The sequence below is a fragment of the Globicephala melas genome, chromosome 20, assembly GCF_963455315.2.
Source record: "Globicephala melas chromosome 20, mGloMel1.2, whole genome shotgun sequence".
Classification (NCBI taxonomy): Eukaryota; Metazoa; Chordata; class Mammalia; order Artiodactyla; family Delphinidae; genus Globicephala; species Globicephala melas.
The window spans coordinates 31,498,125-31,521,274 of record NC_083333.1 but is presented as its reverse complement, the minus strand read 5'-3'; the positions used below and the strand labels follow the sequence as shown (position 1 = coordinate 31,521,274).

The 23,150-nt window shown below is 48.3% G+C and overlaps 2 protein-coding genes across 9 annotated transcripts in view; one reads left to right on the top strand and one right to left on the bottom strand.

Annotated features, from left to right (window-relative positions):
• Positions 1-8,203, bottom strand: part of CCDC40 (coiled-coil domain 40 molecular ruler complex subunit) — a 44,054-nt gene extending 35,851 nt beyond the window's left edge. For both annotated transcript variants that reach the window (XM_060291017.1, XM_060291018.1), the window contains exons 1-4: positions 7,971-8,203; positions 6,575-6,675; positions 5,054-5,114; positions 4,188-4,625 (exon numbers count right to left, since the gene is read on the bottom strand). In XM_060291017.1, coding sequence (XP_060147000.1) covers positions 4,188-4,625; positions 5,054-5,114; positions 6,575-6,603 — 528 coding nt within the window. In that variant the 5' untranslated portion in view covers positions 6,604-6,675; positions 7,971-8,203. The remainder of the gene's footprint in view (positions 1-4,187; positions 4,626-5,053; positions 5,115-6,574; positions 6,676-7,970) is intronic.
• TBC1D16 (TBC1 domain family member 16) overlaps positions 6,287-23,150 on the top strand; it is an 87,136-nt gene continuing 70,272 nt past the window's right edge. For 2 of the 7 annotated variants that reach the window (XM_030837911.2, XM_060291021.1), the window contains exon 1: positions 7,459-7,529. The gene's annotated coding sequence lies outside the window, so the exon portion shown is untranslated. Of the gene's footprint in view, positions 6,387-6,862; positions 7,088-7,293; positions 7,309-7,458; positions 7,530-17,242; positions 17,446-23,150 lie in introns of those variants that run through there. The other 5 variants (XM_060291024.1, XM_060291022.2, XM_060291025.1 and 2 more) reach the window with 5 other exon arrangements.

The window sequence follows — 23,150 nt, the reverse complement described above, 5'->3', positions numbered from 1 at the left end:
GCTCTAAAGGGGACTCTTGCGATGATTATTGTTGACAGTAATTACTGCTGCTGATGAATAGGTGAATATTAGTAACAACAGACAATGACCCTGCACAAGACCCTGCAAGGTGGATGCCAGTCATTTCTGTCATCTGTAGGGGAAGCAGCTCACAGAAGCTGAAGCCCTTGCCTAAGTTCGCACAGCCAGCCAAGGGTCATCTCAACGCCCAGCTCCTGTTCTTTCTAATTGTACTTCCTCAGGTGATGCTGCTTCTAGAAATGATTTCTGAGGCATCCAGAACCACAATGACATTAATGGGGGCCCAGAGTCCAAAGCCCACCTCTGGGGTGTCCAGAAAGGGCTTCTCCTAATGAGACGTCAATGAGGTGTCAGAACACCCCAATGACACAGCAGCTTCTACTCCACGATTAAGTTACTTCTTAAGACTGAGAGCTGAGAGGAGAGAAGTAGGGTTCTCTCTTTGGGCTTGTCTCTGCCCTTCTGGCTGATCAAATTTGGAGACTGTTTCTTCATGAGTTTTCTAGAAACTAGATTCGAGGATGGAAATTGGTTTTACAGCTCAACAAGTGATCTGTACTTCAACACTCCTGGCTATCTTTTATTTATTTACTTTTTGGTCATGACTCACGGCTTGTGGGATCTTAGTTCCCCGACCAGGGATTGAACCTGGGCCCTTGGCAATGAAAGAGCAGAGTCCTAACCACTGGACCGCCTGGGAATTCCCAGTCCTGGCTTTCTTAGAAAGGAGGGCACTGTTTTGTTGTGTTAAATTCTTAAAAGTGGTTTTGATCATGTACTTATCATTTGTAATTATAAAGCTTAATTGGGGGTCATCGAATATTGAATTGTGTCATTCTCTAAAGTTATTAACTCTTCTAGGTTTCACAGGGTGGGGAGGGATTGTCACTTCACTGTTCAGAGCCAGAGTGACCGTTTGCCATCACAGCTGCATGCCTCTGGGCAAGGAAGTCCCTTGGCCCCTCAGTTTCCTCACCTGAACTATGAGGATAATAATAGTTCCCACCCCACAGGGTTGTTGTCAGGATTCACTGAAACAACACATGTCAAAGGCATTGAAGTGTCCAGCCCAGAGTCCATGATGGAGAAACGTTACACGTTCTTTTCCTGCCCCGCCCTGCCCCTCACTTCCCTTCTAGAACAATCAAACCTAAGCCAACAGGTTGGCTTGGTCCAGTGTGGGGTGATGAGCCTGGACAAGGTGAGGAGAGCAGGTTCCAGAGACTGTCCCCGAGGTGGGTCATGATAGCACAGGTGTCAGGCCTGGGCCTGCTGAGGAGGGGTCCCGGTGTGGAGAGTCACAGCCCAAACAACTGGGGCCTGGCCTGGGTGGGGTTGGCCCAACAAGGTGATGAGGGTGTCCACAGTCTGGGTGGCCCAGTGAGGGTGTGTGTCTGAGCCTGAGTGGGGTGAGGAGTGTCCACATGGGGGCAGGGAAGTGCAGTGAGGGTTACATTCAGGGGATTGATCAAATTAATAATATGTTAAGGATAATAGGGACCAGGTCTCCTACTGTTGGAAAAAGGAGTTAAAATATAGAAGGGGAGAAAACTAGCAGGAACCATGTCAAGGGTGTTTGGAATTAGAGACGTTTTGGTGTGAGCTCCATGTATGTGTGTATGTGTATGGTGTGTTCGGGGTCGAGGGGTCCGTGAAAAGAAACCAAGCTCCTGGAGAAATGTCTGGCTCTCAGGCTGGGGCAGAGTCTGTGCCAGAGAACAAGGAAGTGCCTAAAGGATGCTGGTGGTTAAGAAAAAGAAAAAAAGAACGGCACTGATGTGTCAGAAAGACACAAAGGCCAATTTGAATAGGCTCACGGGTCAAATTGGGAACAATCTGAGTCTCAATATAAATAATGATAGTAATGAATTATAACACAGTGAATGAAATGGGAAACAATGAGTCCATACAGATATGAAACTTTACATGAATAAATTGAAAGTTTAATGAGGAATGGATGTTACCATAGTTTCAGAGTATCCCTCCCATGTTTATCTCAGAATGAAGAGTTGTTTTAATATTTGAAAATTAATCAATGTAACCACCAAATTAACAAACTAAAAAAGAAAAAACCGTGATCTTCCCAATAGACACAGAAAACACTTTTGACAATAGCCAACATCCTTTCATGATTAAAAAAAAAATCCACAAACTAGGAATAGATGGAACTTCCTCAACCCGACAAAAGGCATCTATGAAAACTCACAGCTAACGTCATATGCAACTGTGAAGATTGAAAATGTTCCCCCTAAAATCTGGAAAAAGGATGCCTGCTCTCACTACTACTATTTGACATTGTACTGGAGGTTCTAGTCAGTGCAATCAGACATGAAAAAGAAATAAAGGGCATCCAGATTGGAAAGGAAGAAGTTAAACTGCCTTTTTTCACAGACAACACAATCCTTTTCATGAAAAGTCCTATGGATTCTACAAAAAAAAAAAAGCTACTAGACCCTATAAGGGTGATTAGCAATGTTGCCGAATATAAGATTGATATACAAAAATCAATTGTATTTCTATAAATTAGCAACAAACAATTGGAAACCATTTATAATGGCATCAAAAAATGCAAAATAGGAAATTCCTTGGTGGTCCAGTTGTTAAGACTCCACGCTTCCCCTGCAGGGGGCACGGGTTTGATCCCTGGTCTGGGAACTAAGATCCTGCATGCCACACAGCGTAGCCAACAAAATAAAAAAATATAATAAAATATTCCACAAATTCTTTTTAAAAAATGCAAAATATATAGGGATAAACCTGACAAAAGATGTGCAACAACAGTACACATTGCTGAGAGAAGTAAGAAGTCCTAAAACAATGGTGTAATCTGTTGTTGTTTTTTCTCATTTGAAATAAATATTCACTTTCCTATCTTAAACCAAAAAAGCACCTTCTCACACAGTATTTCTTAAATGCCTAGGAGTGAGGGGTATCTTTACAGTGGATAAGGCTGACACTTTTTTCATCAAGTGATCCAAGCCAACATCATCAATAATGGACAAGCTGAAATGATGTATCACCTGACAGGACATCAGGAGAACACAGCATCCTTCTGTGACATTCCTGCCGAAGGATCATAAACCATACCTGGAAACCTGGAAATACCAGGCAAAGCCAAACTGAGGGACATTCTACTAAATAGCTGGCCTGTGACCTTTAAAAGTGTCAAGGTCATCAAGGTCAAGGACAGATTGAGAAGACTAAAGAAACTGGGCAGCTGAAGGCAACAGGCAACTCCGTACTGGAGCTCTGCTATAAAAGACATTACTGGGACATTTGGTGAAGGAGGCCTGAGGATGATTGGGTAATGTAATATAATTTCTTGATTTTGATAGTCATTATATTGTTGTTTGTGGGAAACATACATGGAAGCATTAGGAGGCAATGGGGTATCAGATCGACAGCTTACTCTCAAATGCTTAAAAATATTAAAAGTTCTATGGTACTCCAATTTTTCTGTAAGTCTGTGCTTGCTTAAAAATTAAAAAATGAGGGGACATCCCTGGCGGTCCAGTGGTCAAGACTTCGCTTTCCAATGTAGGGGGTGTGGGTTCGATCCCTGGTCAGGGAGCTGGGATCCCACATGCCTCTTGGCCAAAAAAAACCCCAAAACAAATTCAATAAAGACTTTAAAAATGGTACACACAAAAAATCTTTAAAAAAAATTAAAAAATGAAAATTATAAGAATGTAACTATTGTCATTATCTAGAACTGCACTGTCCAGTATGGTAGCCACTTGTAACAATTGGTTATATAAATTTAAATTAATTAGAATCTTCAAAAAATTAAAAATTCAGTTCCTCCATGTCCCTGGCCACATTTCAAGTGCACTATAGCCACAAGTGAGTAATGGGTACCATATTGGACAGAGCAGATAAAGAGCATTTCCATCATCATGCAGAATTTTACTGGACAGTGCTGCTCCAGAGACTGGACACCTAGATGCCCTTACATGGAATGTTCCCAACTTGGGTTTGGGAACAGCAAGGGAGGGTCCAGAAACTCTTGGCATTTGATGGTAGATCCTGAGACCTAAGTTTACTAAGCCATTTCTAACAGGGATTGCAATGTGAATTATTTATAGTGTACCCTGAGTTCCTCACATAGGAGTACAAACAACTTGAGCAGTAAAACACTTGTGTAAAACAGACCTCAGGCTACTCACCGATTCCTGGTCCGTTTGCTCAGATGAGCCTGATACTTGCTGGGAGGGCTCTGTGGAGATGACCCCCACTCCTCTAGATTTGGATGGGCCAGGGGCCTCTCCGTCTTCAAGACCTGTCTTCCTCCTTGCTCTTTCATGCCGGTGTGTGGGGCCAACTTCATCTCTGGCCACCTCCCCAGGACTGATGTCTGAGTAAGCCAGATCTGGAGAAGTGACTTCCCCTTCAGGGGCCGTGGCTTCAATATCAGATTCTAACTCCTCTTCAAATTCGAATTCCTCTTCTGTTTCCACTCCCCCTTGGATTTCGACTTCCTCATCGTCTTCATCTTTCCCCTGCGCTGAGACTTCCCCATCGTTTTTGATTTCCCCTTCAGAATGCTCTGTAGCACCCTCAGTTTCTTCATTTCTCTGGTCACTGCTCTTCTCTATCGGTGATACCTGTAGCCATGTAGCAGGAAAAAAATCAGAATACAAAGTATAAAGGGTCTTGTGAGGTTTTATTCTTAATAAGGTAATTACACCGATGGGAAAACTGCAGCTACACACTCTGAGCATCGCTAGGAGATTATGTTTCATGCTTTAATTTATCTGCTCTCTGTTTTTGGTAATTATTTTGCATCCTTCTTTACAGGAAATGACCTCTGAAAAACTCAGGGCAATCTAACTGTAGGATATCCGAGGCATTCCTGAACAGCCACCAACACTTCAGAATGGGGTGGAAGGAAATTGAGCTTCTCTGCAAATGACTTGAGTCTGTTCTACAGTAAGGTCATAGGATCATCGTACAATTTTCTTGAGAAAGTCTGAACTCTCTTTAATTCTTAGTAAATACAGCCCAGAATAATTCATCCCATAAGGAACTTTACCCTGTTGCCTTCATGATTCTGGTCCTCTTCTCCTTCAGAAGATTTGCCTTCCAGGTGAGACCTGGTGGCAGAGAAACAATTTAGCAGTTTCAAATAACATCTTTCTTTTTCTTGGCATTTATCACCTCCTTGATGTCTGTATATCTACTTATTTACTCGTTAATTATCTGCCTTCCCTCTAGGCTGATGGCCATGACTTTGTCACTAACACCAGCACTAGTGGCACAAAAGAGTCATGCCAAGAATGAATGAAAAATGCAATTATCAAAACATTAAAGGAACAGGTAGATTACTCTAGAAAAGTCACCTTAAATATACCTCTGTCTGTGACAAAACTGGGGAAAATAAATGCAAAATAAGAGAAAATTGTACAAAAAGGACAAATACCCTAGAAACTCTTGGTTAGTTTCCCCGTGAATTTTGTTTGTTTGTTTTTTGTTTTGGCCATGCCTCAGAGCACGTGGGATTTTATAATAGTTCCCCAACCAGGGATCAAACCCGTGCCCCCTGCAGTGGAAGTGCAGAGCCTTAACCACTGGACCGCCAGGGAAGTGCCAATTACCCCATGATGTAGAGAGTACAAGAATGTCACATTTTAAAATTGTTTTTTTTCTAATTAGAAAAAAACTATATTTTTTTAAAAAGTAAAACGAATACAGAAATATGTGACAGACAATGAAAATCCCCTGTGACTTCTCCTCTCCTTCTCAAGATAACCAGTGGTAAAAAGTAAGAGATTTAAGGGTATCTTCTTTCAAATATTTGTCTATGCATTTAAAGCTACCCACCCACCCAAATTAGAGATCACACTATATATACTGTTTTGCATTTAGTCTTTTCATTTGTTGTAATCTAGACTTCTTTCCATGTCAGTACATGTAGACCTACCTTAAAAAAAAAGAAAAGAAAAAAAAGAAACAATACAGCAGTGTCTAATGTAAAAGGTTAAATTCTTTAAAATAGTTTCTATCCTTTTAAACAAAGCATAAGAGAACAGAGGCCTGGTATTTTTACCTTACTACGGTCTATCTGTGTGCTCAAGGCATTCACGGTGGGGCTGCCTGACCATAGGGACCCCGGCCCATCGCCTGCCACCTCCAACCCTGGTGAGGGGGAGGGAGGCGGGGGGCTGGGCTGATGCTCCCTGTCACAGCACCTCGCTGGGGCAGCATCCAGTACAGAGACCCCTGCTCTCGGGGCTCTGCAGCAGGGACTACCAAGCACAGTGGTTGTCATGGTTACTGTGGGACAAGGAAGTCCCGGGTTTCAGCGAGTGGAGCGCCCGGAGCGAGGGGAAAAGGGGAGGGTACGGGAGAGGACAAAGGGACGCGAGGTGAGAAGGGAGAAGGGCGCGCCGGAATGTGGGGGTGGCCGGGGAGGGCAGGAAAGGCCCAGAGGGTGGGGATGGCAGGGGCAGAGGAGAGGGGAAAGGGACATGGAAGGGAAGGGGCGCCTAGGGGGATATAGAAAGGGGGAGGCGTGGGGGCCGCTGCGAGACCCAAGGTCCCTAGGCCCGCTTACCCGCCAGCCCGGCCGCCAGGCTCCGCCATCTCCCGTTGCTACGCGACGCCGTCAACATCCGGCTGGCGAGGACCACGCGCTGGGCGTGCGGGGCGGACGGCCTTTGTGCCATTTATGTGCATTAGAAACACAGAACATCTAACTATGTAAATATATTAAAGGATAAATATGCATTTTCTCCATCTTTATCTCTAAGGCCGAGCTCTACCCCTCCTGGCTCAGTTTCTGTAAAGCGACAAACATGTCAACGTGCGTCCAGCTGGGCAACTCCGGCTCCCCGGGGGATCGAGCAGGGCACTCGGGGAGCCGGGGACCTGGGACGGCTAAGTGCCCTGAGGGTGGCAGGCGGAGGTAGGGGCACGAGGGGCTCCGTAGCCGGCTGAACCTTCGGATGCCGAGACCTCTCCTAGTGCCCGCCTGTCCATCTGCAGACCTGGGGGCCTCAGCACCCCTTTCCCGGGGTTCCTAAGAAGAATTCTTGGCGGAAGAGGGATGCCCCGTGGTCTCCTGATGGTTGGTGTTCTTTTCCTACCTCAAAATAGGAAAAACAAACGCAGAGGGTGGAACAGAGAGGGCGAGCACGCATGTGGAGCGTCCTAGGGGTTCTGCCTTCACTCTGGGGGCTCGGGGCTTCCTTCCGGGGCAAAGTCCTGGGGCCGGAGTCCCAGGCGGGCAACGAGGCCCGAAACGGGATGCGGACGGCCGGGCCGGATCCTGGGGTCGGAGGGCGGAAGGTGACTTAGGCAGTTCCGCGGCCGGGTTGGAGCCCGTTTGGGACCTGGGGGTTGGGGGGCTGGCCTGATTGGGCCGGGGGCCGGGTTGGCCCGGGGGGCGTGCCGGGGGCCGGGCCTCGCCTCGCGTCCCCGCCCCAACGCTCCTCACAGGCGGCGGCGGCAGTGGCGGCGGCGGCGGCTCCGGGAGCCGGCGCGAATCCGGCCCCCGGTGCGGGACCCGGGTGGGTATCTGGGGCAGGCCGGGGGCCGCGGGGGCGGGGTCTAAGGGGCCCGCGGGGGACCGGGCACATCCCCTCCGCCGGACGGGGTGGGGGCGCGTGGGGCGCGTGGGCCTGCAGCCGCGGGGCCCGGGAGGGGCCGGGGTCTGGCCGCAGCCCAGAGAGGTGCAGGGCCGGAGCAGGAGCCGGGCGGGCAGGAGCACGCCGGATCACGCGGAGAGATCCCTGGGCCCCCTCTCCGCGGCGGATGCGGGCCCCTGGGGCCGGGAGTGGGCCTACTTCGGGAAGATTCGGTGTCTGCCTGTCTGGAGCTTTGGGCCGGAGAACTTGCGGTCTTTGTCTGGCTGGTCGTCAGAGCACGCGAATGAGAAGTTGTAGGGGCCCGCCGTTCGCCGACACAGCCCCCTAAAGTGTGCATTCCACCCGCACAGCGCGCGCGCTTACCATTCCCGGCCTTAGGGTGGGTGGTTCGACTGTTTAAGAGCCGCATGTCAGGAAACTCACTTCCTTTAGGCCCGGTCTCTTCCTCCTGTTCTTTTCTTTAAAAAAAAAAAAGAAAGAAAGAAAAGAAAAAGGAAAAAAAAATAGGCAATTTAAGATTGCTAAATATAACCCAAGAAACGCTGCCAGAAGCGGTGAATCTTGAAATCCTGTTATTCCCACACTCGGAAGTTGGTGTCATATGTTGGCCACAATCTAGTTCAGATTCTATTCAGAAATAGAAAACGACATAATACGTTCACTTTCCTTACCGTAAAGTTTGTTTTACTGCCTCCTCAAGTTCATAGGAGAAGCTGGGTTGGTTGGCCAGCCCCTGTGACTGGTCCCACCGACCTTTCTTTACCACCTGCAGGCACCAATTCTTTAATTTGGAAAGAAGAGGGAAATGGTTCTCAAAAAACGGCCATGTGATGGAGCATATTATCAAAGGGCAGGTGCAAAGGCCCAGTTTCGTGAATTCCATTCTAAGTCTGTCAGAGATTGATTAGAGAACTTTTAAAAAATCTGTGTGTTAGTTTTAGAAATTCCTCATTAGAAACATTAATGTTTAATTGATTAGCAAACATTAAACACTTTTAAGAACCAGGAAAACTTTTGCAAAGAAAGAATTATTAAGGTTAGGAATGCATTTTAGTATTAACTGTGAAGCTTGTTCATGGCTATTCATTGTTGGTATTCGGAGACTCGTTCTCTGCTGAGTACGCTTGGCTTGTGGAGTGTTTATGGTGAGCAGTCTCAGAATATGACTAAGGAAAGTTCTTATCAGTGGAATTTTTTAATCCTTCAGACATGATAATTGTTGTGTAAATAGCTTCTGATTATCATGCATGAATTCACTGAACCCACTAAACAAACCCATAAAGTCAGTACTGAGGTTATCCCCATTTTACAGGTGGGAACACTGACACTTAAAGTAAATTCCCCAAGTTCACACATCCAGGAGTGAGAGTAATAGAGGCCTTGGGCCCAGGATGCTCCAGCTCCAGAAAACCATTGTAGCACAGTGCCTCCCCTCTTGTAACTGGACCCTATGATTCACATGCACACACTCTCCCTGCCCCCCTTTTTGCAGACAAATAACATGGTTCACTCTGCCAAGTGATTCATAAACATGCAAGAGAGTGGGGACTAATCCATGTCACCACTAGCTGCTAATATCAGTTCAGTTTAGTCTGTAAAGAGCTCCCTAGGCCTCAGTGTAAAGGCATCTGAGAAGACAGCTACTGGGTTTGCAGAACCCTACCTACAAATGTGCTGGTCTCCCTGCCTCGGGCTTTGGGTAGCTCAGTGCACTGGTTAAAAAATGGCCTCCAAATGTAGACTGCTGGGTTCAAATACCAACCCTGGTACATAGTACTGACTTAATACCTCTGTGCCTTGTTTTCTGCATCTGTGAAATGGGGGTAATACCACCTACCACAAAGTTCTATTGCAACAATTATCTAAAATACCTAGTGCCTGGCACATTTGAAGTGCTTGGTACTATAAATTTTTAATTATTATTAATGACCATCATTTGGATTTTTCACATTTAACTAGATTGGTAAAAATGTTTGGTTTTGTTTCCATGTGTATGTGGGCCATCAGATGGAAAGCTAATCATAAGCAGAAGTGGAATTCTCCATTTAGGTATATTTACTTTTTTTTTTTTTTTTTGCGGTACGCAGGCCTCGCACTGTTATGGCCTCTCCCGTTGCGGAGCACAGGCTCCAGACACGCAGGCTCAGCGGCCATGGCTCACGGGCCTAGCCACTCCGCTGTGGCTCTTCCCGGACCAGGGCACGAACCTGTGTCCCCTGCATCGGCAGGCGGACTCTCAACCACTGCACCGCCAGGGAAGCCCTACATTCTTATCTTTGTAACTTTGTGGGGTGCTGAGTCCCTGTGGGCTGCCCAGGGACCAAGATGATCAGGTTGCCTGGCAACACAAATCTGGAATAAAGATTTTAACTTGTCCCTCACATCTGGCTGAGGGTCCCCAATTTTGTTATTTACAGGCCTGAATCCTCTCCTGTAAGATTAGTGAATTAATTTCGTACAGTGGTACAGTTGGGGAGGATGGCTTTAAACATGATGGATTTGTAGCAGTGGAGTGGAGTGGAGTGGAGCAGTGGTTTTATTGGTGTACATTGTATTGTACATTGTTCTGTTGTAGCTGTATTAGGTTGATGAATACAATCTAATACAGATACAATAGATGAGGCCAATGCACAGAAAAGAAGGCACATACTTTCTGCTCCAAAAAAAAAAAAAAAAATTGGAGCAATAATATAGGAAATCTTTTCCCATTCAATTCGGTGCTGTTGGTTTTGATGCTACCGACCACCCACATACCCTTTGGGCACCTGGTCTGGCATCTCTAATGAATCTGCTTTGATGAGCTGTCTGATGATATCTGATCTGAAGCATGTCCTTTACTCCAATCTCCTGAACTGATAAAGACATCCTCAGAGAGGAGAGAAATCAGGTCACTTGCAACTGAGTTCGACGTCTGCCTGCGGTAGCTTCAGTCATACAGCTAGCACAAGGAGAGAACAGAAAACCCAAATTCATTATCCAGTCTGAATGGCACGCCCTTCTCTGCCTGAGCCTTGGGCGGCGAGTCTGAGCAGGTGTTTAGAGTTGATGTACAAGATGAGGAATCATCTGTATGGACTCACCTGACCACATATAGAGATGTGGCTGTGTCTTTTCCATGCTCTTTCTGGATTGGCTCCTAAAGAAACCACCATAACATGGGTGCACCCCGAGCCTGTGTCCGCACCTGCTTGCACACCTTGTTGTGTATGCTGGTTTTCCACTGAATGACCCTGATCCTGATTTCAACAGTCTGATAAATTGGTCTTTACACTTTCCGGTGTTGGAATCGGAGCAAAGCGCATACTTAACAGATGGCATTGGACACCCTTTCATTTTTCAATTTCTGTAGCTAAAATGCTTTCCCTGGGCAAGATCGGTTGTGTTGCATTCCAGGGGTGTTGTCAGTACATTTCCCCCCAGTTTGATCCCTGTTTTGTGGTACGTTAGCTACTCCTTTGCCACAGATAGTGAGAAACTCTGTGTGTTAAAGTTAACAGGCACAGTACAGAAGTCAGATGCACCTCATCCTCTGTGGGGTTGGTCATTGCTTTCCTGGCTGGATTTGCACTTATCCTTGCCTTTTGGGTATAGTCCTTCCTTGGTCCTCAATCCTGACTCATCTTTAAGTCTGTTTCTTCTTGCAGGCCCCCTTCCTTGGCTCTTTGAGGGAAATGGTGTTGGGGGGGGGTGCTGTCGAGGGGCACAGGCAGCAGATGGTTTCTCTCGGGAGAGGCAGAGGCTTTGGGACTTTCCAGGCAGTGGTAACAATTGAAGTGACAACTGGACAGTTGGAAGAGGAAAGTCACAGCTAAGCAGGCCACCAGACCTCCCCTCACCCTCGTTTCTGAAGCTGTCTTCTCCAGTTACGGCCTCCTGAAGGTCCTTTTTCCTTATGGCAATTAGCCCAAGCCTCTGGCTCTGGAGTTGATGCCCTAAGCGTCATTCCTTCAATTTAACTGCAAGTCGATTGTTTTGGTCCTCATTTCTACACAGAGGCCCCACCCACAGCAGCCCTATCTTTGGGCCACAATCTTTTTCTTGTGAATCCTGAATGCATGTGCAGCAAATGTATTTCTCTTCTGCAATAATCCCATAATTTGAAGTTAAATACAACTGAGAGGAGGGGTGATATCATCTCACAGGTGTCTTATCTGGGTAATGAGACTGAAGGAGACCCACCTTTCCCTAAGAACGGGGTTCCTGATCTGCAGGATTTATATCACCCAGTGAACCTCAAATCTCGGGGTTCCCAAAAAGACTATGGTGCATGTGCCTGGTTCTGGGGCGGTAGAGAGAGCTGGGGCCTCCTGCCAGGTGTGTTAGCAGAGATGTTTTGTGGGAGGAAAACGATCCTTGTTTGCGTGTGTCTGGCTTGTGTTTAAGATGGCATTGCCTTGTCCCAACTCTGTTGATTGGGCTTTGAGGGCAAAGCAGGTGAACCGGTTTCTCCCAGCCACATGGCAGGTGACCAGAGCTCAGGGCATTTTGCTCCTGAGCAGTATGACAGTGACAAGGCCAGGGGAAGAATCACCTGTGGGCTTTGCCCCATGACACGTCCCCCTAAGGTTGCAGTGGCCCCACTCCCTACCTGCCTCCCCCTAGCTGCTGCAAACAGCTGTCACGGTGGGTGTGGGCTGCGACCCTCAGGCGTGTAGGAACTGCCAGCTTGTGAGCTGCTAGGACCGCACCTGTCCTGCTGACCCAGGGCGGCCCCGAGGCAGGCACACAGTACAGAACAGTGAATGGGAGAAGTCTGGGCAGAGCGTTTCTGCTACTGGCTCCAGGCTGCCCTGTTTCTTTGGTCTCACTAGGAAGGTTCAAGAGACGTTTGCACCTTTGCTCTATTTGTTTTCCCGTTTGGGAATTGATGGAGCCTCCAGCACAGGAACCAAGGCTCTGGCACTGGTCTGTGTGCAGCTTTTCTCTGTCCTGCTGCCCCCTCAGAGACACGGAAGCCAGGTCTCCCCTCTGCAGGGTCTAGGCCTGGGTAGTGGCTCTGAATGGGGGTTTGATAGTCAATGGAGGTAGAAAGCCCACCCTACCACAGGTGTAGTGTGGTCGGCAGAATAGTCCCCACAGATGTCTCTTCCTAGTTCTGGGAACCTGTGACTGTATTAGGTCACGTGGCAACGGGGATTAAAGTCGCAGATGGAATTAAGGTTGCCAATCTGGTGACTCTGAGGTGGGGAGATTGTCCTGGATTATCCAGTGGGACCATGTCATCCCAGGGTCCTTGAAAGTGGAAGGGGGGCCCAGAGTCAGTGTCAGAGTGATGCCCTATGAGAAGGACTCCACTCACATTGCCGTCCTTGAAGGAGGAGGAAGGGGCCACGAGCCAAGGGATCTGTGCGGGTTCCAGAAGCTGGAAAAGGCAGGAAGACAGACTGTTCCCTGGAGCCTTAGGAAGGAACACAGCCCTGCTGACACCTGAGTTTAGCCCAGTGAGACCTGGGTTGACTTCTGGCCTCTGGAATTGCCAGATAATACACCGTTGTTTTAAGTCCCTGTTTTTATGGTGACTTGTTTCGGCAGCCATGGGAAACCAATACACTCGAGATAGAAGTGCTTTGTGAAGGAAGCGGGAGGGGAGACTTGTGTCTCTTCTAAAGGGTGTCATTTCTTCATCCGTGTTTTGCTCATTTCTGGCTTTTGGTGACTTTGCCTGTCTGTCTAGGAGGACTCTCTTTCCCTGGATATAAATCACCAAATCTTGGGGACGAATTTTGGGTAATAGATGCCTTAACTTCATCCCTGGAAACATAAGCTAGAGGAGAGCCCCACCCCTCACTGCCTCTGGGCCAAGTGTCAGTGGCCAAGTGGTCCCCAGGGGGAGGGAGGAGGGAACGTGTGTGGTTAACAGCAGGCCTGCTGCTGCCCACTGGCTCCAACCCAGCAGCAGGGCCAGTTCTGAACAGGGCTGTGAAAGAAGAAATCTGCTACCCTTCCCAGCCCCAGCTACTTCTCTTGGGGCTACTGCCGTTTCTGACATCTTCCTCCTGCAACCACCACCAAAGCCCCTCCTCCTGGAAGCAAACCTGAGCTGCTTTCATCGCCAGTGTGACTTACTGCTGCGAACGACAGAGCGCCAAGAACAGTCCTCAGAGGCGTTCTGATTCTTAAAGACTTGCAGGTTAATAGGAAGGAATGACTCCCTAGTCAGGGAGTTTCTGCAGAGAGTCTTTTGTTTTATGAGGGTGTGTGCTTTTTCTGGGGGGAGGCCAAGTTGATCTTTCCTTTGAATTACACAATAGCCTATTTTGCAAAAATGTCGGTGGTCCCTGACAGCTCAGAGCAGCACAAAATTCAACTTGTAATCAGGTATCGATCAGAGATGGTTAAAAGCCAGCACTGGCATTTTTATTTTATACCTTTTAAAATCATTGCCCTTTTTTTTTGTACACCCAAGCTAATGCACATTCCAGATCTTGGCCTGACTCCATCTCTGTATTCCTTGTGCCAACTGCCAGGTTGGCATCGTTCTCCTTTCCATCAACAAAAACATGGCATTTGGAACTCTACTGAAAATGGCATTCTGGTAGGCCCTTCATAAAAAGATCTTCTCAGAGATATCTTGGACTCAGGAACTTATAATCTAAAATCAACAATATTGATGGAGACATAACCATTTTAAAGCAATGATATTAAGTGAACGCATTCGAGGAGAATGAGGTTTTTTTAATCATTGTCACTGATCTACCTGGAGCTGTTTCTCTATCCACCTTCATCTCTCAGAATTTGGGGAGAGGATTTATAATATTCGTACAAAGTGCTTTGAGCATCTCGAGCTGCTCTTTTGATTTCAATTAACTCTAAGTCCTTACTAGCGATGTGAAAAGTCAGATAGCTGTTTCTGGCTACAGGCTTCACTGGTTTTGTGTGTTTTAGGATCTCTGCTGATGGCATTTAAAGATTGTGCTATGTACCCTGGTCCCCTACTCTATCTGGGTAATAAGGAGAATAAGTCTGGCCCTTAGAAAGGCCCTAGACCTGTGAAGGGGACCTGGGTGTTCTGCTTGCTCTGGATTCTGTACCCGGCAGCCTTTCTGGAGCACAGTTTTTTGGTCTCCCAGGGAGGTGGGGATCTTTGTTCCCTGCAGGACACCGGGTCCCTAAGATAATGGGTGTAAACTGCTCTGCACGTCGGATCAAGAACCATTCAAGGTCATGCGTCTTATGGATTCAAGGACATTAGGAAGATCTCCCATCAGGTTGTTTGGTCTTTGCCAGGCCCTGGCATTGCTGCTGGCAGCCTGCTGGCAGTGCGGGGACCAGAGCTCCCTTTGTTGCCGGCCTCGAGCTCCCTGTCCTTTTCCTTGCCTCCATCCACACGATTCCACCTCAGCCTGGCCTCTTTGGGTGCAAGCTTCCTGGTCCCAAGCGTCTTTTTAAAAAATTAATATATTTTATTTTTCAGGACAGTTTTAGGTTTACCAGAAAATGAGCAGGAAGTATGGAGAGTCCATATACCCTCTCCAAGTTCCACTATTATTATTTTTTCATTGTGGTAAAGTACACACAGCAGATTTTGAATATTGACCCCTTTGAAGTGCACAGTTCTACGGCATTAAATGCATTCTCATCCTTGCGCGGCCATCACCCCATCCGTTCCCAGGACTCTTCCCTCCTCTCCACCTGGGCCTGCTCCTCTGGCTGGGAGCTTTCCCTGTGCACCTGCTGCTGCTTTTCCTGGTGGCGTCTTCCAGACAGCCCCTGTCATCCCAGCCCGCGGTGCAGGCGCCAGGCCCTTGATTAGCTCTGCCGCCCTCCCTACCAGTCTCCCCTCCGTTTTACGTGCCCCTTGGAGGCATCAGCCCGCCTCTGTGCCTGGACATCACCCACTTCCTTGGCCTGAGCCCCAGCCCTGATATCCTTTAAGGATCGCCTCCAGTTTCCTTCGGAGCCCTGCCCCTCATGTAGTGCTCCCCAGAAACCTTCCAGCTGCGCCTCCTGCAGGCTGTGATGTGGACCCTGCTGTGGAGCAGTCACATTCCCCCCACAGAGCCCACAAGTGCCCTGGAGGAGACAGGGTGCCCCTCCCAGGCTGCCCCTATTTCTCTGGCCCCACCCCCTGCCCTGCCCCCAGCCTGTTAAATCCTGTGGGAGCGCCCAGTTAGGACATAGCCTCAGGGTCAGGAGAGGGGGGCGCATGTGCAGAGGGTGCCCACGGGAGCCTGTAGGTGGGGCGTGAAGGCAGGGTTGGATGGAGGAGGGGCCTGGGGCCCCAAGGCCAAGACCTTTCCCCTCTAAGGCAAAGCGTTGAAGCCCGAGAGCCAGCCAACAGAGGGGCTGGAGAGGGATGCAATTTGGGCTCCGCAGGGGATGCAGCTGGTCAGGGAAGTGAGGGGAGCAGGTGCTGGGGGCCGGCCCTCCTCGCCGCTACCCTGCTCCACCGAATCCCCTCCCCAGCCCTCCCCCAGCCTCTGGCCTTCCTCTCCGCCCAAGCTACTGCCCATCGGAAGCCCAGACCTGTGCTCTGCTCCGGACGCAGCTTCAGCAAGGCAGTGGTCAGCACACAGGGAATGATCCCAGCAGTGGGCAGTGAAGGTCCAGGACGGCTAGACCTTAGAAATCTAGGAGGATGACTTAAATGATAGTATAGAGGGGCCCGTTGCTTCCCAAGACGGGGTTTTGGTCAGGTGGATCTAGAGACCCTAGGGGAGCTGGGCGCTGTCTCTGCACATCTGTGGCTTATCTGTGAAGAAGGAGCCCCATGACTGACCATTAACCTTCCCACCATCCCGGGTTCGTTGGAACAGCCCTGAAGGACAGGCAGGTACACAGAGAGCTGCCCTGGGCCAGATCACGATTAGTCAAGTCTCGTTGCCAGACCAGCGAGCACTGAAGCCCAGGGGCCTCCGCTCGGGGTGTCTCTGCAGGCAGTTCTCCAGATCTGCTTCCAGTCCACGTCCCTGGACACAGCTGCACGTTCCTCTACTCCGGGTGACACGTGGGCTAGAGCCATGTTTATTAACCAGGTGACAGATAGGCCCTGGGCTGCCGGTGAGGAGAGGCCTTCTGCAGCCTTGGAACCACCCAGCACCCACCCCTTCATCCTGTTTAACACCCAACTGGTGACAAACCAGGGGATGCAGAGGGGGGTGGCCCTGGGCAGCCACTGACATGTCATTAATTTGTGCTGATAACAGCACAGCCTGAGCGTCAGAGGGGCTGGTCTACCTTCTGTCAGAGCCCAATTCTCCACCTTCCTCTGGGGGTGGAGGGGAGCAGTAGGTGAATGGTTCCCCATCTCAAATGGGGATGTGTCACCTGGGCGCCCCTCTCCCCCAGACCTGCTGGGTCAGAGTGTAGGGATTTGCCCAATGAGTTTCTTAAAGCCCCCTGGTTTGGAGAAGCACTGAATCAGATGACCTTAGAGCCTCTGGGCACCAGTGCTGTTTCAGTCGAGCTGTGCTTTTTTAGCGGGCCCTGCTTGATGTGGGGCAACTGCACCCCAAGGGCATTGTCTTGGGCTTTGGGCGGGGGGGGCCTCCATTCTCATCTGGGAGGTGGCCTGGCAGCAACTGTGCCCTTTGGGATTCTTTTCCTTCCCTTTCTTCTGACAGGGTGGGGGGTAAACTCAGATTTATGTTCACCAGCTGGAGGACTCGGGTAGAACTGCCAGATTAGGACGCTGCCAATCGGATGCTGGGAGCCGAATAGAAATTCACACTGAGCAAGGAACCCAGCCTCTGCTGACTCGCAGCGCGTCGCCTTCCCCACGGTGGTCAGCTACAGGACGCGAGCTGTGCTGGTGGAGCTGGGGGCTGTGTTGGGGGGGACTGCGGTCCCACGTGGTAAAGAGGACGACAGGTGATCGTCGCTCCCCACCGGGACGGAGGTGAGGGGCCCCTGGCAGGACCCGCTGAGTGTGAGGCATTCTGGACCCACGGGCCTTGCGTTGTAAATAGCAACAAGCCATCTCTTTAAACAGAAGCAAAATAAGGCAGTAAGGGGGATTCAAGGGGAAAGTACTGCAGGGGTTGAGGATGCAGGCAGGGAGGGTGTGTTTGGAGAGCTTGCTCTAGGCTCCTTCCTTTGGCTCAAATGAGGAAGCTGTGGCCGGTGGGCCCCTGGAACGGCTGGGGCCTGAGGAGGGCAGCTCTGCCTGGGCTCAGTCACCATCTCAGCTGCCGACGAGCAGAGCCCGGTTTACAGTACAAGCCGGCCTGTAATGAGAGTGATTCTCACTGGAGCGTGTAGGTAGTGTGACAACCATGTTTGTCCATCACGTGTGCAACGTGGGAGAAGACGAGAGGGTGCAGACCAGAGCATGGACCAGGCCACACAGGTCTCTGGGTCATTGCTAAGGGCCCCCTCCTTTTAAATTTCCCGTAAGATTTTACATGACACGCACCCCAGCTTTATTAAGCTATATTGATGTCCCTATTTTTATCAAGTAACAGTACACAGTAAAAACAGGAAATAGCGATAAAAACAACATGAACACTCATTCAGTGAGCTGGTGAATAGTTAACATGTGCGGCCTTTTCAGGTAAATGTATACTTTGAATTAGGCTTTTTGAAATATCAAAAGTAGTTCATTGAAAATGGACATCATAAGAAAATTAGATGAAAATATAAGCCAGTGATGACTGGATCTTTGGCTTGAGACGAATGATACAAAGTGTAAAAGTGATAAAAAGAAATCACTAAGGAAAAGTTATCATCAATTTGCCTAGAAGTTTAAAACCTCTGTATTTCAAAATGAGTAATACAATTAAGAGGCAAATAACAAATTAGGAAAAACATACATGCAGCAACTATAGCAAAGGATTAAGATCTTTGCTATATAAAGAGTTCTTTCATATCAATAAGAATTCTGACACCCCAGCAGAAAAATTGGCAAAGTACACCAACAGACAATTCACAAATGTTTAATAAACATAGGAGAAACTGCTCAAGTGAACTGATGATCAGAAAACCATTTTCCAATGACCAAATTAGCAAAGATTCAAATCCCTAAAACTCTGATACCTTTTTGGAAATCCATTGGACATTATGTCAGGGGTCCAGTTTTTCCTCCTAAGGAAATAGTCAGGAATCCCAGAAATTGTCCTAAGGAAATAGTGAGGATACAGGTACACATTTATGTATAAAATGTAAAGTTTATTATTTAAGTAGCCACTATTTGGAAACCAAATATCTAATGATGGTGGCTGGCTCAAGAATGGTGCATCCTTGTTATATATTTATAGCTATCAAGATGGAGGGTTGACATTTTGAATTTTTAAATTAGTTAATAATGTGGTATATTAGTATTCTGTGGCTGCCATAAAAAGTACCACAAACTGGGTGGCTTAAGCAACAGAAATTAATTTTCTCACAGTGTTGGAGGCTGGAAACCTGAGATCTTGGTGTCGAAGGGTTGGTTCCTTCTGAGGCCTCTCTTCTTGGCTTGTAGATGGCTGTCTTCATGTTCACATTGCATTCTCCTTGTACACCAGTGTCTATCTCCAAACTCCCTCTTTTTAAAGGATACCAGTCACTGGATTAGGGCCCACCCTAATGACCTAATTCTGACTTGATTACATCTGTATAGAAGCTACTTTCAAATAAGGTTGAATTATGAGGTGTGGGGGTGAGAACTTTAACATAAGAATTTGGAGAGGACACATTTCAACCTATAGCACATGGGAAAATATATGTATGTTATAACTGAAAGAATGGTATGGTATAATTCCAGTGGGTGGTTTTGTTCTGTTAAGATAGACACAGAAGATAGTAGAAAATACACAGATTATTTTTGGATGCTGTGAGTTAAGGGACATGTATTCTTTGTACTTCTCTGAACACGTTTCGTAATCTAAAAAAAGAAAAAGCTTTTAAAAAATAGGGCAAGGATTCTCCACTCCTAGTTTGACAGAGAGCAGAGGTCGGGAACCAGTTTTAGTTGAGATGAAATAGGCTCACAAAGGAACAAATACATTGAAAAAATAAATGAGCATTGTCTGAAGAGAGTAAATATTCGTGGCTAATGTTTAACAGACGTGCTAGATCTACCCAGAGGCACGTTGTCTCCCGCACTGAACAACCTGGGGGTGGAACTGGGGGATAGTCCTTGCTCACCCAGGTTACAGGGGCAGGGGGAGGAGCCAGAATTCCACGCACAGAAGACAAAGGTCTCATGTTCAGGTGTGTCCGCTCACTGGCTGACTTGGGGTGTGCGGCCCCTGTTTTCTCGTTTGCAAAACTGCGCTTCTAGGATGTACCTTCCAGAGCTGCAGTGGGGTTTCACAGCCGATGTGGGGCAAACGCTATATTGTGAACACTTGTATTTTGGAATCTCCTTCAGAGCTTCCAGCACATTCTTTTGATTATCCTCAGTGGTGGCAAACCGTCTTAGCTTAAAGATGGTGCGGTTTTTGGACTCAGCTGAGCCTTGTTTGCAGCACGCTCTGGAGGTTAGGGCGATTAAACTAAGTAATACCATTTGAGGCCCAGAAGGAGGTGGGGCTCCAGACCTGCCCCAGCCTCACCCAGCAGGAGGCCACGGGCCCCAGGAGGCCACTAAGCACCTGGAAGGTGGCTGATGTGAACTGAGGTGTGCTTAAGTGCAAAACGTACACCAGACTCTGGAGATATAAATAATGTACAATAGCTCACGAGTAATTTTTCCATGCTGATTACATGCTGAAATGATACTATAGGGGATATAGTGGCTTGACTAAAAATATTCTATTAAAATGAATTTCCCCCATTTCTTTTTTACTTTTTAAGAATGCGGCTACAAGGAAACTTAAAATTGCATATGAGGCTCTCATTGTATGTCTTCTGGGCAGTGCTGGTCTGGAGAAGGGAATTCTTTTTCTTGTATAGCTCATTAACTGATCTTGTAATTCTGGAATGATTCTTGAATTCTAAAAATATTTAGAATGGACAGACAATGGAGTGAAGTCATCATTAGAATAAAAGAATATAGCTTTGCCAGATGATTAATTGGAAGGAAAACACATATTTTGATGTGTAGGTTCCAGTGTGATTTATTTTAAACTTCGAACATTGGTTGTCAAGCGTCATAATGTGCCTTGTGTGTTCAGACAGGACTCAGTGGTTAAGACAGCGAGAGACGCCCCCTCGACCTGGGGAGGCCACAAGGCTTCCCCAGAGGTGGGCCCGGAGGGGATTTGGGTAGCGAGGAGCAGCCCTGCCCCGAGTATCCAGAAAGTGGTCTGAGCCGGAGGTCGGCCACGTATCGCCCGTGGACCAAATCTAGCCTTCTTCCTGTTTTATACAGTGCGCAAACTAAGGATGGTTATTAGGTTTTTAAATGGGTGAAAAAACTGGAAGAATTTTCTTGTGTAACGGCAAAATTATATGGAATTGGCGTGAGTATCTATTTAATAAAGTCTCGTGGGACCACAGTCATACCTGCCCACGTACTGTCTGCTTTCATACAACAGGGCAGAATCGAGTAGTCTCCACAGTGACCGCTGGGCCCACAGAGCCAAAAATATTTCCTGTCTGGCCCTTTACAGAACCAGCTTGCCGTCCCCTGGGCCAAGGGATCAACTTGATTCTGCAGCCCACATTGAAAGTGGTGTCTCAGGCATGGGGGATGCCTGAGAAGGGGTGGATTTGGGGCCCTGGATATGGCCAAGAATGGAGGGGCTTCTGTGGCTCAGGGCTGAGGAGGTGAGGACCCCAGCTGGGCCTGAGTCTCCAGGGCTAGTGATTTTCAAGGTCATCCTGACGTTGGGAACCTCAGCAATGAAAGAGAAGAGAGTGATGGATTTTTCTGGGTAAAGACGCAGGAATGGGAAGGGTGACTCTTGGGCCTACAGGGAACTGTTAGAAGGATGCTGTGTTTGGGAGAGTTAGTAGCCGTGGAGGCAACTGGAAATATGCAAAGAGATGGGAGATCAGAGCAAGGGGGCACAGAGGGACACCCAGAGAGCCATAAGGGCCTGAGGATCCAGCATTGAGCTGCCTGGTCCCAGGACATTGAAGGAAATTAGCACTGAGACAACCCCTACCCTGCTGAGCCGGCTGGACCCCCAGCCCCCGCCCTCTGCCCCAAGAACCCATCCAAGCACTGGACACAGAAAGAACTCCATTTAGGGAACATCCTAAATCAGCCCTGGATTTAAGGGTAAATGTACAAAGTGTAGAGGGTGCAAAGAACAATATAATTTAGCCTGAGAACCGCCTCCAGTTGATTATTCAAAAAAGTTTTACTGGGCTTCCCTGGTGGCGCAGTGGTTGAGAGTCCGCCTGCCGATGCAGGGGACACGGGTTCGTGCCCCGGTCCGGGAGGATCCCACATGCCGCGGAACGGCTGGGCCCGTGAGCCATGGCTGCTGAGACTGCGCGTCTGGAGCCTGTGCTCCGCAACGGGACAGGCCACAACAGTGAGAGGAAAAAAAGTTTTACTGTGGTAAAACATACATGACATAGGGAATTCCCTGGCAGTCCAGTGGTTAGGACTCCATGCTCTCATTGCCGAGGGCGTGGGTTCAATCCCTGGTTGGGGAACTAAGATCTCGCAAGCTGCGCGGCGTGGCCAAAAAAAATAAAACGAGGGACTTCCCCGGTGGTACAGTGGTTAAGAATCCGTCTTCCAATGCAGGGGACTTGGGTCCAATCCCTGGTTGGGGAACTAAGATCTCACATGCCTCGAGGCAAATCAGCCTGAGCGCCACAACTACTGAGCTCGCATGACTCAACGAGAGAGCCCATGTGCTGCAAGCTACAGAGTCCATGCACTCTGGAGCCCACGCACCACAACTAGAAAGAGAAAACCCACACGCCACAACTAGAGAGAAGCCTGCACACTGCAACAAAAGATCCCGTGTGCTGCAACTAAGACCCGACACGGCCAAAAATAAAGAAATGGAGGGAGGGAGAGGAGGGAGGGAGGGAGAGAGAGAGAGAGAAAGAAAGGAAAGAAAGAAAAGAAAGAAAGAAAGAGGAGAAAGAAAGACCACTAAAAAAAACCCACCAAAAAATGACATAAAAATTACCCTCTTAACCGTTTTTATCTGCACAGTTCAGTGGCATTAGGGACATTCGGGTACACGGTTGTGCAACCATCACCACCATCCATTTCCAGAACTTCTTCATCTTCCCAAACAGTAACTCTCCCCATTAAACACTAACTCCCCAGCCCCCGCCCAGCCCCGGGCACCTACCCTTCTATTCTCTGTCTCTATCAGTTTGACTATCCCAGGTACCTCATATAAGTGGAATCATACAATATTTGTCCTTCTGTGACAGGCTAGTTTCACTGAGCATGTCCTCAAGGTCCATCCATGTTGTAGCAGGTGTCAGAATTTCCCTCCTTCTTAAGGCTGAATAATATCCCATCATATGGACAGACTCCATTTGGTCTATCCATTCCCAGTCAATAATTTTATCATACCGGCTTCAAGTCTTCTTTGTTTTTCTGAGAGCTTGAGTTGCAGCCCCTCTGTGACGCTTCCACCCAGCCACCCTGCTCCACAAGGCTGGTCTGCACCCTGCCCAGCATGGCCTGAAATCTCGGACATCCATGATCTCTGACCAGGAAATAGCTTTACGCACATCTCTTCATTGACACAGGCGACA